The sequence below is a fragment of the Temnothorax americanus genome, unplaced genomic scaffold (assembly GCF_048541705.1).
Source record: "Temnothorax americanus isolate GAGA-0224 unplaced genomic scaffold, ASM4854170v1 Scaffold72, whole genome shotgun sequence".
NCBI lineage: Eukaryota > Metazoa > Arthropoda > Insecta > Hymenoptera > Formicidae > Temnothorax > Temnothorax americanus.
This window is the reverse complement of record NW_027509795.1, coordinates 35,893-52,510: the sequence shown is the minus strand read 5'-3', so window position 1 is coordinate 52,510 and position 16,618 is coordinate 35,893. Positions and strand designations below refer to the sequence as shown.

Genomic DNA, 16,618 nt, shown 5'->3' with positions numbered 1-16,618 from the left:
CGTAGACGATTGATGACTGTTTCAATCGACAGCAGTGACAAAGGAGCCACGACGGGCCAGTCTCACAATGCCAAGGGCGATCATCGCGATCGTCGGTAGTTGCTCCGGCTTAAGGTCATAACAATCTAACGTGATGACATTACCAAGTGAATTTCCAACTTTAGCGCTGCAATCTCGTTACCGCAACGCACGACACAAAGTTCCGGCCCGTCCGCCGGGGGAGCCGGGACGGGAAAGTGGGGGGGAGGGGTGGACTCCTGGGAATTGCACGAAAGTTATTATTACCATAATTTTCGGCTAAATGCACTGCACAACTCACCGCCGCTGGTAAATCCAGCGTCGATGTTTGCCCACGTATACGCGAACGGGATTACTCCGCCGTCAAGTTAGAAACGATTGCATTGCATTCGTACGGGAGCCACTTCATTATTTCTAATGGATCCTGAGCGGATTTTAACCGGATCGAAGCGTCGCTTTGCTAATTGTACCAGAACGTCCAACAACTTCCGTCGCGTCGCGGTTTTTTTTATCTTTCCGGACGTATACGCGACGATCGTGGATTATATTTTGATTCAATCATGATTTAAACTTTTATTTCTATAACCGTATGATTTATGATTAATTAACACAATGCTTATAGAACGTATAGTACATGCCAAATTAGCGATCTCTCTAAATTTCTTGGAATGAAATCTAACTCCAAACTACTGAATATTCACTTTAAACGATATATAGTGAAAATACTGCCACTCGTAATTAGTGGAAATTCACTTTTTACAAAAGTGAACTGTTTGACTCTGAACGCAAAGTGAACGTGTTATTCTAGAAACACAATCTAATTTAAACACCATTCTTTATATAACGCGTTAAATCGATAAATGAACTACATAAATTGTTATAAGCACTTACCTCTGGATGAGATATTAACATTTCTATATATCAATTATGTATATTATACACATATGTAGACCATAATTAGTTCATTTAACGTTTAAGGATATAAAGTATCTCTTGGTAAGGATTTAAAAACTATAATTTTTATATTCTTATCAAGAGATACGGATGTCTCGTACCAAGTACACGCGCAATAAAAAATAATAACATCGAGAAACAACGAGACGACAGTTTTCTTTTTGCTAATGCACGGAGACTTATGCGCGTTTTACGCGCGCTTTACTCACTCTTTACGAATAAAAATATTCACTCTACATAGAATGAAAATATTCGCTCTACAAAATGAAGTACATATATTTACTCCATTTTGCAGAGTAAATTTTTCATTTTACAACAAAAAGTGGAAGAATTCACTCTAATGAGTGAAAAGTCACTCTAATTCGAGAGATTCGACCAGTCACTCAAATTTTCAAGTGTATTTTATTACTGTAAAAAATTTAAAGATATAGCTTTAACAAAGTTCACAAAACGATACGTAGTCTTTACAATAATGGTAAAAAACATGATATTATATTCCTTGCATTAAACATTAAGTTTTGCATACGTTATTTCATTTCGAGTGTAGAACAGTCATCTTTTCGCCTTTCTCCAATTTTTGTATTCAATAAGATTTACAACTGCACGCTTCAGTTGTAAATCAACGTGACAATGACAATGTAGTCGATCACTTTCGATATACAGCGCGGGCAATTCGACTCAATAAATCTCCATCAGCAGACGTAGGGTGGCGATGATACATGCTACACAATTCTATATGATAGACCGCCAAGACAGCTTGAAGCGGTGTAAAAAATGGTGGTATTGGGAAGACCGATAACGAGGTTCGGTGTCGTATCACGTTCCTGGATTTTCTTTTCCTTAATCGCACCGAAACACATGTGTGAAAGCGGACTTCTGCACCCAACTGGACACCTTCCTGTGCAATTTAACAGACCTCACGTACAAAATGCTGGGCTTAACCGTGATATATGTACCTCTGGAGAGTAGGGAGTTCACCACGGAGGAGAGTAGCGCCGATAAGGAGTTGGTGAAGAGGTTGGAGGGTGTGATGGCCTATTGGAACACCCAAATCAAAATAGCCCTCTCTGACCAGGAACAAGCGAGCCCGCACGAGTTACTGTGCCTCGACGACGAATATGACTTCTGGACTTATCGATGTAAGTGCTTACTCCTAAAAGAAAGACGTAGTGGCTGCGAGAAGAGAAGAGAGAGGATAGAATTGTTTCCCGATAATATATGTCCGGAAATTTCTTAGGAGGGACAAAAGTTTCCTTTAATGCGACATTTTAGCGGAGTCTCTCTCTTTCTTATACGTCATAGAGTTAGGAAGAAATTTCACATCTAAAGCTTTCTTTTATACAATATTTAGAGCGGACATATAAAATTTTTATGCGTTTAATTTGTTTTATACGTACTCGGAAAAAATGTTGAGTTAACAACATTAGTCTAATTGGAAATAATCTTGTTAATTCAATACGTCATGCTTTTGTTTTAATAAAATAATTTTTTTTAAATGAAATGTGTATATTTTTTCACTAATACTGCTATTGAATTAACAAGATTGTGTGTATTTATAGAAAAGCGAATCATGAATTTAAATCTCAAAATTTTGCACACAGCTATCGCGGTAATTAACTTGTTTATATTGTTATATACGTGCTTTTTTTTCTTTTCGTCAGATGACAATCTCTGCGGTTTGAATTATCAGCTACATAAAAATACGGTGGGGCTTATTATCAACATATTATTGGCTGCGCAGTCTACTTACATACGTCAGTTCTTGATGTTGAAAGACGAGATCGAGCACGGTACAATCGAGGCAAAATCGAACATCGAGTTCCTGAGCATCCTGAAGGACACTTGCGTCGAGTTGAAGACTTGTACAACTCCCGCGAGCGTGGCACAATATCTGCCAAAAATGATGCATCTCTTCAGGACGATTTGGTTGAACTCCCCTTACTACAATACTCGCGAGAGGATAAGCAATCTCTTCAGCGCCCTCAGCAACCAGATTGTCATCATGTCCAAAGGCTTTATCAATCTGGCAGATGTATTTGCAGGGAAGGTGAGGAAGAGTATAAAGATCTTCGACGAGTGCATTAAACTGTGCGAGGATTATAAGACGCTCTATCACAAGGTAAGTCTTGTTGGAAACATCTTGTAATAATATATATTTTACATATAAGAATATAATATCTATATTCTACATATACAAGTATGAGAAAGATATATATAAATCTTAAAAAATATTTTTGCAAAAATATAAAGCATTCTGTGTATTCTACAAAGAACTCATTGTAATATTATATAAAATTGTAAAGTGGCGTATTAATTATTCGCAGCAAGTCACATTCCTTCTCGACATTTAAAGGGTTACAGGACCCTGACAGGAGTAAAAGTTAGGAAAAATTTGGGGAATTGTAAGAAATTGTAAATTAATAGAAGTATATGAATTCTTTGTTATGTATATTTATTAAGTAACAATATCTTGGTATAAAAAAATTATATTTTATGATAAATATAATATTAACATCGTTGTGTTTATTTCATATCTGTTCTGCAAAAGAACATAAATCATACTTCAACAATAACCATCCTGATTTCAATTAATAGGAGTGATATAGAATCAGTATCAATACATGTTTTTTATTTATTAGGGTTGTTATAATTATCAATTTGCGGAGGCAAATTTCAAAACCACTATTTATTTATTTATTTACTTTACAAGCTCTCAGATTTTTTTTAGTTAAAAAAATAAATTTAATTTTTTCAACATTTTGCAAAATATTGTTTTTCAAAATTCGTTTCATAAACCGATAACTATATTACTCTAATAAATAAAAAAATGTATTAATATTGATTTCAAATTACTCCTATTGAGAATGGTTACTGTTAAAGCATGATTTTTTTGAAGAACAGAATTGAAATGGACATAATATGTCCATATGTTAACATTCATAGAATCCATAAAATCTAATTTTCTTACACCAAGATATTGTTACTTAATAAACATACATAATAAAAAATGTATACTCTAATTAATTTACAACTTTCTACAATCCCCATAATTTTTGTGTTAATTATTACTGGTATATTAATTATTTATTAGCGAAGTAAGAGTTTCTAATTTCCTTAAATTTTTCTTAACTTCTACTCCTGCCAAGGTTCTGCAACTCCTTAATTATTACATACTCTACCAAAAGCTTGAGTTAAGTTACAATGTTTTTTTTTTAATTTCTACATAAAAGAAGAAAATCTTTTTTAACAGAATTTTACTATAACTTTTAATTAATTTAATTTATTTATTAATTAAATAAGTTATATTGTAATAATTATAGGATATCCATATAACTTCGCAGACTTTGCATATATATATTTATTTTGGTAATTACAAAATAAAAGTACATCTCTATAAAGTATTTGTGAGCTTAAAAGCTGGTTTGTGACTGCATACGTGAAGTGCGTATAAAACATGGTACTCTCTCTCTCTCTCTCTCTCTCTCTCTCTCTGCTGTCTGCAAATTCACCTTCCAGCCGGTGAGTTAAACTCTCATTAAATTATGTGTGCACAGCTACTTTAGCTACTTAGGCTCCTTGTTGGACAATGCGAGGATGAATTTCGCCGTTAATGCGGAAGTTACAAAGTGATTTTGGTTTTCAGTGATAATTATGATTAGATATGATAATTCAGAGTGAAGCAAGGCAGCCGAAAATTTTCCGTGAATTTAGAGTCAAATAAATAATCACTTGCGGTAGCGCTTGATGAAATTAACTTAACCATGCAGAGATAGACGAAATACCTACGTATGACGATCTGCCGCGAAGGGCGCTCTTTACAAGTACAAGCGGTAAGGCGAAAAAGAGCTTTTGCTTTAAGTGGAGATCGCAATATAACACCGACTTACGCTTTTCCCGTGGGCAGATAAGCCAGAATAGAGGTGGGAATTGGGAAACGATGTGACGCGACGGCTCTCTCGACTACTTGTTCTCAAGTTGCGCTAGGGGTGCCCGAAGGGATAGGTGACACGACTTCTTAGACTTTTGTACAGAAATCCGTGCAATCGCGTTACATATAGTGGATTTTACGGATCGCCAACGCGCGTCTTCAGTCCTACGCATTTTTATTCTTTGCGCAGTACTTTGTGCGAAAACAAATCGTGATAATAAAATGTTCTTCCGAACACTTTTTTCGGTTTTCGTCAAAATTGACACAATAAATCCTCCGTTGTGCTCCGTTTTCCACTTTGTATCTTTATTAGAACAGAATCTTAAACAAACTAAGACTACTGTTAGAGCAGAATGTCTCACGTTTTCGTACTGACGCGTGAAAATTAAATTTCAATTTGCATTTCTGACCGACTGATTTAATGTACTCATTAATATTTAACAAAATATACTCTTTTCAATACACTTTGTTCTAGATCGCGAGCGCTCACATCAATCTCACGTATCACTCATGGGATTTAGACACGAAGAGCATATTTCGTTACATCAACGTTTTCATCGGCAGGTGTCAGGATATGATCGAGATTTGTCAAGCAATGATTGATTTTGCAAGGTTCAAATAGAGCAACGATAAAAATGCATACACTACCTCAATTTTTTACTCTTATCTTTATTTCTTGTTCATAAACAACGCTTTTATATGCATACAGAATAATTTCACTCTTACCCCTTTTTACAGAACTATCGTTCTATATATATATATAAAATACTGCTACTATAAATATATTATATAGTTATGATCGATTCTAAATTTTTCTGTACAAAACTTTGTGTAACTAAATTAGGATATAGTTCCGAATGACCCCTGCTCCCGATCGACCTAAAATTTTACACATAAGTTGTTTTCGATGTGAGAAATAAAGTATCCCTAAATTATCCCAAAATTAGAATTTGCTTATGCAAATATTAATATTTTCGTAGTAGTAGTAGTAGTATAGTAGTAGTAGTAGTTGCAAGTTACAATATAATTTTTCAATGCAGATTGGACGAGACCACTCAGATTTTAAGTCCTAAATTCAGCGGCACAAGTGGCGAGGAGCATGAAAGAGTATGTCAAAAGATTGAAAGACTTTTCTATGACGCTTTGAGTAAAATCGAAGCGAATTCGCACAAGATTTTCGCCGTTCACGAATCTACGTGGCACGATGATATAATCATATTTCGCAACGAAATGATGGACTTAGAGATAATGATCGAAAATTTGATAGCCATCGTCTTTATGAACGTTAATAATATTCAAGAAGGGATCGAGAATTTGCGAAGCTTCTATAATTACTTGAATCGCAAGAATTTGAAATTGCTGTTTGATAGCAAGAATAGCAGTGTAAGGAAAAATCAATAATTTACAAACACAAGTTGCTTCTAAGAAATAATCAATTGCTCGAGTTTATGATGTTGATCCTATTTTAGAAGTAAATGGTTAAAGATATTAAACTTAATTAGTTTTACTTAATAAAAAATAGCGATGTAAATAATGTATCTTTATTTGTAAATTTATAAGTAATTTTTCTTAATTTTAATGAACAAAGGTGAAAACTTTTCATGTTCTTTATTTTAAATATAAAATTTACTTATTGTTATATATACTTTTTTATAGTTTTATACAGAAAGAAAAAATTCTAAAATGTACGAAAAAATGTGTACACGTCAAACTTATTTTTTTATTAACTTCACTATTTTGCCTAAATGTTAAACAAATCATTTTAAGTCCTCAAATCTTTTTAAATTATTGAGATTATGTCTCAAATCATCGAAGCAATAATAATCTTTGACACTGACAATTTTCAAGGTGTGGCAGATTTTAGCCGATGATATCCAACGGACAAAGCAGGAGGTGCTGAACGAGAGGGAAGAATATTCGTCGATCACACCGTATTACGCCGGCAGAGCGCTGAACCTTCGTCTGAAAGGTGACCGCCTGTTATCGACGCGAAAAATGCTGGAGAAAGCCGAGTGGATGCCCTATTGCGGCATGAGCGAGGAGATTTATCATCAGGAAGACATCGTGATCAGATCCATCGAGGACTCCATGAAGGACCTTTACGTAAAATGGCTGCACGACGTCGGTGATAACCCGCGCGCGCGACTCGATTGCTACCTGATGCGGCGGAGCGACAGTAAACCCGGCCTGCTCGAGTGTAACATCGACCCTAATATCCTGAATCTCTGCCGCGAGTGTTTCTATTGGATCAGCTTGAAATTCAACATACCCGTGCACATACAACTGATACACGACAAGTGGGACACGCTACACTTTATCTACGAGAGTGTCCTCGCTGTCACGCTGGCGTATAACAAGATAATCGAAGGTTTCCTGTTTCCAATAATCGCTCACTAAATGATTACACGGAGTAAAACGTAAAAAAACCATTAGCGAGAAGTATTTTCTTGTCAAAAGCAATAAATATATTAGCGAAATTTTGGTTACTTTAGACATGATAAACAATTTTATGACAAAGTTCAACAATGCAAAAATAAAAAGAATAGTATTTTTAAATTATTTTTAAATAGCTTTCTTAACAAAATTTAATATGCCATTGTAAAATATTAAACAAATACACTATTTAACGTATATATTATAGTTTATAAAAAACTTAATTTTTATTATTTTTAATCAATTTTTTTTTAAACGCACTTAACCGAGAATTATTAAAAAATGTAACATTTTGTTAATTTATGCAAACTGTTTTACATAACATTGCATTTTACAATTTATATCTGAATATACGTGTACAACGAATATACAACACAGCTAAATTTATTTTTCTTAAGCTATATGATGAAAAAGTTCGCCGACTAAAATGTGAGTGCTTATGCAAATATCATGATGACACAATTCAAACAGCGTATACGTCCGTAATGCGCGCGATGAAAGCGACATTCTCAGTATTTGCAGTCACACGCGATAGTAGCGAAATATTCTTGAAACGTAGCGAAACTTCTATTTTTCAGCATTGTCGCTGACAGAACGTGCGCTGTTTCGCGAATTAATTCGGCAGCTCGACCGGAAGATCAATCCCGGCTTAACCAAGCTGACGTGGAACACGGATTACGTGGACTCGTACATTGAGAATTGTTTCAACGAAACGGCCAATGTACGCTTAGAATCTCTTACCTCCATGTGCGAAGTTCATATAAATTCATGCAATATATATAACAACCTTGCGGTTGTCAAAGTTTAATTATGGACTGTCCACACAACAGTCGCCTCGCTCATAGTCTATCTGCATTTTTGAACAATTAATTACGATAGTTCTGTATAATGCAAGAAATCGATATACGCGTATAAAAAGGAACAAGATTTCAAGGGATCGATTTTAATAGCATTAAGTTGAGTGTTTGCTTTATCTTCATTTTTTTTTCATTGTTAGTAGCTTCTTTTCGCTTATCTTTACTTTTGCAAATTTCACTTTAGAACCGATAAAAACTAAATGAGATCAATCTTTTATTAATATAATTTTACAATATGTAAATTGAATGGCACACAAACAAAGATATTAAATTATTTGCCTCTTTAGTTGCAGGACTTCATCGATACTTATAAGCGCTTGAACTCCGAAATCGTAAGAATCTGCGAAAACATCTGCAATGCTCCGATGATCAAGATAAGGGTTAATTACACGTACACGCTGTCAATATTGGAGAAGGAACTTTTGCACGTAAGGTAGAATTTCCATTTCGCATTGTGCTGTCGCAAATTCAGGCGTGTGACTGAAACTTAACGCTTAGCGAGCGCGCATTGTGGTCGAACTTTCTCACTTTCCAGAGATGAGGCGTTCCAAGTTATGACTCAAAGACTCGATATGGTATTTCTGTACGTCATGGAGATTTATGAGGGCTTCAAGAATGTAATACAAGAGGTATAGCTTTCTTAGCGCAACATTATTAAATACGCTATATTTTTCTATAACTCTAAAAATAAAAATGTAATTTTTCTTTTAGTATGCATTATTTAGTATTCATTAATGTCCATTTCTACCATGCGGATTAACTTTAATCTCGGTTTAACTTACTTTTTATTTATTTCTAGTTGTAAGAATTAGAAAAAGATGAAGTATAAGTTAAACCGAAATTAAAGTTAATCCACATTGGTAGAAATGGACATAAAGGATGAAATTTAAACCAATACCTTGAGTTAAATAACATTTTGTTATTTTTAACTATCATGCATGTGTGTCAAAATTTATTATTTTAACACAAAAAAGTATTATTTTAACTTTATTGGTTTAGTTAAATTAACGTTTTAATTAAATTAACGACGTATTGAGTAGGAGCAGTAGTGATTTATAAGAATAGTTAAAAATAGTTCAAAATAAATATAAATTGAAACATAAATTTAACAGTGTGGTATATTAATGTGTGTAATCACCGCTTGTTTTATTATTTTTAATCTTAATATTCAATATTTATCTATGCTATCTTTGCTATCCATTTATTTATTTATTTAGTAAATATCTATCCTTGTGTATATATATATATATATATGTATGCCTGAAATTATGTTCTGAATATAAATTTCTTATGAAATTATTTTAAAAATTTTACGGCAGATTGTGTGCAATTTTTAAATATTCCCTGCAAACTCGTGAGCAAGTGCCGCGAGGCACGCTTGCTAGTTTGCAGCAAATTTCTAATAAGTTGTGTCAGGATTTTTCCTGTAAAGTTTACGCAAACGTAAAAATGGCCGAATAACTTCGACGAAAGAAATTCGCGGAGGAAACAATGTACGTTGCGCACCCTCAGGCTACACAAAACAATTCTTGTGTAACTAAAGTTGGAGAAGTAAGGAGTGTACTTATGGCAGATTCGTGTTACGATATGTCGCTCCGTAACGTGACTGCCACTATGTGCACGTACCTCCTCTGGGTTAATTCAAAAAGTCTCCAAGAGTTACAACCTCGCTAAATGGGCATTCTCTAAAATAGCGCGTGTTTGACCTACTATATCTTTTAAAATGTATCAACAACAAAGAGTATAAGTTAATATCATTAGATATAAACTATCTGAAACAAAGATAAACCGATAAAGAGTAATCAATACATGTTGAGCATTGTACTTTTTCAATAAGCTTAATATATATAAATTGAAAATTGCTAACTCTGTGTGAAAGATTATAATAAAAGTTTAACTTTTAAGGCTTAAAAAGCAATCCGTCATAGATTAAATTTTTTTAAAAATCAATTTTAGTATGTTTGAAATGAGAAAATATATTAAATTTTCTCTCAAATATTCTCACGTGTGTTCAATTATTCTAATTTATTATAAACTAAATTCTTCGTACACAAAAGCATTAATTACTACAGTATTCGCTTGATAGATTGGCATATTTAACTTGATTATTGTTTCTTTTTTTACAGAGCCGCGCAGAATGGAAAGATTATTTAATGAAAATCGACACGATAATTGAGGAAGCTATTAGATTGTGTTTAAAGAATTCTTTGACCATCATGTTTGAAACTCTTTACGGTACCGACACGACAGGACCTTCACCTCTTCTATTAATGCAAGCGGATATTATCGATAACAAAGTATGTTCATAACTATGCATAACACGTATAACATGCCATGCAACAGTATTACGTACATTGTTTAACTATAAAGTTCTTCCGCGCGTGTAGAGTAATAATAAAAAATATAGTGTTACATTTTTTAATCTGACGGTACGACAAAAATGTGGTTCAGCTAATTCTTTCGTGGAGATTTATTACAAAGAAAAACACAAGAACACATGAGTGTGAGCTCTAAATAGTTTGTTAATTTATCTAGATAAACTTTATGCCGAACCTCTTGGAGATAGCTAAAGTAATAGGAAGCATTTTGGATATTTTGCTGGAACCCTTGAAAGATATCTCGCGGCTAGTTAAAAAGTTTAAAATGCTTCCAGATAAGAGTTCTCCTTTTTCGAAGTTGTACAAGGAGGACAAAGAATTAATTGAACTTCAACAGAAAATCAATAATGGTCGTATAAAGCTTTCATATGTCTTCCTTAATGGTTCTATTTTTAATTCCACTTGCAATGTATTTATCACAATATAATTAATCTTTTAAAATTGTTTTCGATCAGGAATCGGTTTTAATTGGGAATAAAATTACCATTTTTATTTAATTTTCTAAGATTTAATGAAAATATCTGGTCACGCTATTAATATGCAATTCCAATTCGATATTAACTTATCAATTTTGATTCAATATTACTTTTAACTTTATGCCATATTAGTAGAATATAAAAATAATATTAATCTATCAATTTTGCAGAAGTAAATTACTGCTTTGTTCAAGTGCAATATTATGTCAAGACCTGGGAACCTTTCAAAGATGTGTGGGAAGTAAACAAAGACTTATACATTCAAAGGTAACGTAAAAAGAGTTGTAATGAAAAAATTACAAAAAGTGGTCTTTTACTTGTAACACTTCAAGAAGTTACAGAAATTATATTATCTGTATTTAATATGTTATTATATATATATATATATATATATATAAACAACAACTAAAGGTTGCAGTTGTAAAATTTATTTAAAGATAATGTAATTTAATTTATCGTACTCTTTTAAGGAACAACAAGCAAAGAGAGCATTAACAATTTATTTTTACAACATGATTTTAATTTGTGAAATATCTACTTAATATAAGTTTTTACATAAAACTGTTATTGCTTATTGTTTATTTTGTAAATTAGATACGAGAAGTTGAAACCAACGGCGGCATCTTTTGACGCGGACATAAGTAAATACCTCGATGTGATGAATAGCGTTCAGCTACAGGAAACTATGGCGACAGTGCATTTCCTAGATATAAATTTTGATAGATTGAAAGCCACTATCATCGAACATTGTTCAATCTGGCAGCAGAAACTCACCGCACTTTTATTACGCATGACCGATGCAATGGTCGACCACGTTTATCATTACATCGCTGAAAATTCCACAAAGTTAGTTGCCCGCATGGATTGTTATTCAAAACAAAAGAAGATTGCGTTCAGGATTGAAAAAAAATGCGATATGGAAAAAGGATTGAGGAAAAAAAACATTTTATATCTCAGAGATTTTTATTCGTATATTTTTAGGTAATAGTTTTTTTTGCGATGTGATAAAAGGGATTTAAAGTATGTTAAATCACATATAGTCATTTTTACAGACAATTATTTGAGAGTTACGTAAATTATTATTTAATGAAATTCATATTTAAATACTCGTCATATATGAAACTAAATTTAGAGAAAAAAATACGCACACAAATTTATTTCGTATCTCCCTTCAATTCAAAAGAATTAACTGCAGTTCTCTCTCTCTCTTTCGCACATTATTTCTATGCTCATTACTATGCTGAAAATTCTTTTCTAGAGTGTCCGCGCGATCATCTATTCTGCTCTATAGCATAATTGAATCCTTCAGTTATATTCGTTTTCAGCTCTCGATCGATACTATTAATGTAAATTTCCTCAAACCGAGCGGAACATTGGAGAGGCGTTGCTCGCGAGGCGTTACTCCCATAAATTCTGTCGCAGGGGCCTTTTTGAATTTTGAACTGACTCGTACGTGAATTCATTCGTTTGCAGAATAACGAAGGAACCGACGGATCTCATCAGCATGCAATCCGCGCTGCAATTGTTCGAGAGGCTCACCGCCGAGATTCCGAAAGAGGAGGAAGAGTTTTTCAAGATCCAGGAGCAGTACCAAACTTTGGGTAAACCTCTAAATGTTTCTCCGTGCTAAATAAGGTGGTCGATGCGCCATAAAATCGGCGGAGTTTAAGATCCATGTATTATTGCCCAAGAACCTGCAACAGGATCTATACAAGTTTTGTAAACGTATCAGCTGCTTTGCTAGAAAACGTGGACTTTAACATTCAATTTAATCAAGAGTGAATTCCGAAGGAACATTAATCTATTTACTATTATTTATACGTAATTTTATGCAAATTTTTTATAGTATATTATGGACGAACGCTTAATTTATTATATTTCCAGAAAAATACGAAGTGCCGTTGACTTATGACTTCAAGAGAAAATTAAAGGACATTGACCGCTCCTGGACAGCTTACTTGGAGTTACTTGCCACGTGCAAAGTTACTTTGCTTGAAAAAAAGGTACGATATTTCCTTTTCTATAAAAGAAAACTTCTAGAAACTTTGTAATAAAAAATTGAGTCGCGTCGGCGTGTGCGTCAACGCTAACTAAAAAGAAAAATGAGATGTCAATTAATAGTTTCCCAATTTTTTGACTTCACAACGACGTTACTTTACTAAAAATTCTATATAATTTTAAAAATTAGCTGTGCATAATGCAATGAAAACATTCAAATATTTGTAAAATTAAATAAAATTAAAGTTAGTTAATAACAGAAAACAGAAAAGAGAATGTAAAAATTTCTTGCCGTTTTGCTTATTATTATTTAAAAAAAGGTTACAATTCAACGTTTAATATATTGTGATATATGCTTAGATGTTAGAAATCTCAAATTGTTCACATGTATACACCCGGTTTCATCCACTACTGAACATAAGCTTTCTCTAAATCTTTCCATTTTCTTAAAGGTTGTAGTATTTTATCTTTTATGAGAGTCATTAGCTTGCTGCCTAACCCTCGTCAAGCAGGAACAGAAATTTGTTTTCCTCAGGTTACGAATTTAAAATCTATCTGTGGAAAGAGAGATTGAACCCGAGAGACTCGGGGATTTTCCTACGTATAAATATTCATATAATATAACTCAGGTTTCTCTTTTAACTATTAATAATGTCTCAACATAATTGTAGGAAGATTTTAGAAAAATATTGCTGACTGACGCGACGATGTTCGAAGAAGATATATCCTCCCTGGTGCGCAGATTTAACGATACCGGACCTTTCACATCCGACTGGAATTCAAAAGGTAAAATTGGTTCACACGCTCTCATCCGATGTGTAAATCCGCGTTCGTTGCGAGATAAAGTCGAGTCGCTGCATAAATCAAATACCATATCTTTTTGGGCGTTCTCCCTCGAGGCAATGTATACCTTGCGTTGAGCAGTATTTTGCAATCTGTAATGGATTTGCGTGACAATGAATTGCATAAAATAATATTCACTATTTTAAATTTTAACATTAGATAAAAATTTACAATTTATAAATTAAATAAGAAGAAAGTAAAAGAAAAAGGGATTAAAACATAAAATTTATAGGATACCGGACAAAAATGTTTTAATAAAAATATTTTACAATTTACTTGTCATAACGAGTTAAAAGTTTAAAGTAATAATTTGTAATATTATCTAAAAATGTCAAAAAATTAAAAAATAAATTTTAACGATTGTCTTTGCTATTGCAGATTGCAAGCGTGCTATTTATTCATAGTATTTTTTTTGCACCGCGTCCAACTGTATGAAATGAGTTTGTCGATTTCAGATCGGTTTTTTTCACGTGAACTTTGCCTCTATAAACACACGAGCAACCATTATGGTAATTCGCGTATGCTCGGGGACAAGCGTTAAATGAACTAATGCAGTAACTCGATCGCGAACAAATTAATTGGTTTTACCCAGGCGTATTGTTCATCTGTATAAAAATATTATCTTTTTTTTTATCTATAGTACAGTTATTGTATTATTATGTTGCTGTTACAGACGCTTTAAATTGGTTAGCCGTGTTTAAGAAGGAAATATATTCTTTGAGAGACAGGGAAAGCCTGTTAAAATCACAGCTGACAATTTTTGGCATAAATTACCCGGATTCGCGAGAACTCGCGCTACTCGATAAAGTAAATGTCGCTTGTATGTACCATCTTCGTGCACTTTTTCTCGTACTTATTCGACTTCTCGGCGCTTTTCTACTCGCGAAAGGACGTAGCAGTGATCGAATTGGTGTGGCAATTGACGGACGAATGGAACGACGCCTGGGAACGCTACAAAACCGGAAATTTCTGGACGATAGAATTGGAAGAGATGGACACAACCGCTAATCTCCTCCTCCGGAAACTCACGAAACTCAGCAAGGAGCTCAAAGAAAAGAATTGGGATATCGTCGAGAATACCAGGTGCGACCCAGTTGTAATCCAATTTCAAACGCGCGCGCGGCAAATATGTGTCCGGACCTCGTGCATTTTTCACGAAGCGCAAAGTAGTATTTGCGAGCCATCCTTTAGCCGGATGTCAATTTATCGGTTCGCGAAAACTAGAAACTGGTCGGCCGCGTATAAACTGGCGCGTCCGTACGATTATGGATAGCCATTTTTCAAAATGACAGCAAGATGAGAGAGAAAGAAAGAGATCGTGCGCGGGGACGTAATCGACAGTAATTGTTGATGATTGGTCGCAACATCGAATATCGAATATTGTAGCGAATATAGACCTTTTTGCCGGCTATTTTTTTGTGGCATATGGGCGAGGAATCTAAAAAAAAAGCCGTCGATTTGGAAGGTACATACATATATATATGTACCACCGAATAAACAATCGTCAATAAAAACAATTACGCGCTTTTGGCCTCCTCTATTTTTTCTCGTAAGCGGCGACGCATATTCCAGACCAATGCAGTACCTCGCAAGAAATAACGCAAAGGACAGAATATACTTAATCCCACGTGTTACACAGCAGCGCTTATTAACCTTTGCACCGCTAAAGCGCACGGGTTACGCGAACTGCCGTGAGCATACTTGTACCACTCCTTTCGACAATACTTTCTAGAACTAACAAAGTGCACGTTTTGTGTAAATGACTGCGTAATTTCCAGCGGCAAAAATTTTACTTATTTTAGCTAAACAAAGAAAAATAAAAAGGAAACAAAAGAATCCGCTGCTCTCAGTGTACACAGGAGAAAATGTATTCTTTATGTGGAAGATCCACATACTATTCCAGTAAATTTTAAATATAAAAAAATAAATTAATTTTTTTAAATTTATATTTCAATTCTTAACACTTTTAATATCTTTTTGCAATTAACATAAGTAAGACTGATATGTATTATTAACATATAATATTATTACACTACAATTAGATCCTGTTTTTAAATTATGATGAATCTTTCATATTTTTATTTCTTAAATCTTAAAAAAAAATACATAGATATATAACAGATACAATTATTTCCTTTACATAAATTATACTGAAGAGTATAATATTAGATCATTATATTCAGATCAAGGGTCGATAAATTTCGACATACATTACCGCTAATAACGGTACTGAAGAATCCGGCGATAAGACCGAGACATTGGAAACGAGTCAAAGATACGATCGCTCGAGACTTCGACGAGACATCGGAGGACTTTACCTTAGAAGCGATTATTAGAATGCAAATGCATAATTTTGCGGAGCAGATTAGCGAAATCTCAAACGCGGCCACGATGGAACTCGCCATTGAAATTGTAGGTCGTCGATATAATGATAAAAGTCGTTATAATATATATTAAAGCAGTATTTTGTAAAATAATCATATACGGATTTAATGTGACAAATATTTCAGGGACTCCAACGTATCAAGGATACTTGGGAAGTAATGCCGATTACAATGATTCCGTACAAAGATAGAGGAATATACAAATTAAAAGCTATAAACGACGTAATTCAGACTTTGGAGGATCATCAGGTGCAACTTTCGTCCATGAAGTCAACGAGGTGCATTACACTTGCTAAAACCAGTTATCGCGTTTACATCTCTAATGACATACTAAATTAAGTAGGGTATA

At 33.8% G+C, this 16,618-nt stretch overlaps 1 protein-coding gene across 1 annotated transcript in view; it reads left to right on the top strand.

Annotated features, from left to right (window-relative positions):
• Positions 1-16,618, top strand: part of Kl-2 (dynein heavy chain 2, axonemal kl-2) — a 53,819-nt gene that overhangs the window by 4,014 nt on the left and 33,187 nt on the right. Inside the window, exons 4-22 of the mRNA XM_077422645.1 lie at positions 1,824-2,111; positions 2,634-3,091; positions 5,376-5,512; positions 5,941-6,283; positions 6,749-7,268; positions 7,912-8,054; positions 8,478-8,623; positions 8,726-8,819; positions 10,317-10,487; positions 10,726-10,921; positions 11,215-11,311; positions 11,639-11,890; positions 12,518-12,645; positions 12,929-13,047; positions 13,714-13,828; positions 14,559-14,692; positions 14,775-14,968; positions 16,069-16,297; positions 16,396-16,547. Of these exons, the coding sequence (XP_077278771.1) occupies positions 1,824-2,111; positions 2,634-3,091; positions 5,376-5,512; positions 5,941-6,283; positions 6,749-7,268; positions 7,912-8,054; positions 8,478-8,623; positions 8,726-8,819; positions 10,317-10,487; positions 10,726-10,921; positions 11,215-11,311; positions 11,639-11,890; positions 12,518-12,645; positions 12,929-13,047; positions 13,714-13,828; positions 14,559-14,692; positions 14,775-14,968; positions 16,069-16,297; positions 16,396-16,547 (3,916 nt within the window). The remainder of the gene's footprint in view (positions 1-1,823; positions 2,112-2,633; positions 3,092-5,375; positions 5,513-5,940; positions 6,284-6,748; positions 7,269-7,911; positions 8,055-8,477; positions 8,624-8,725; positions 8,820-10,316; positions 10,488-10,725; positions 10,922-11,214; positions 11,312-11,638; positions 11,891-12,517; positions 12,646-12,928; positions 13,048-13,713; positions 13,829-14,558; positions 14,693-14,774; positions 14,969-16,068; positions 16,298-16,395; positions 16,548-16,618) is intronic.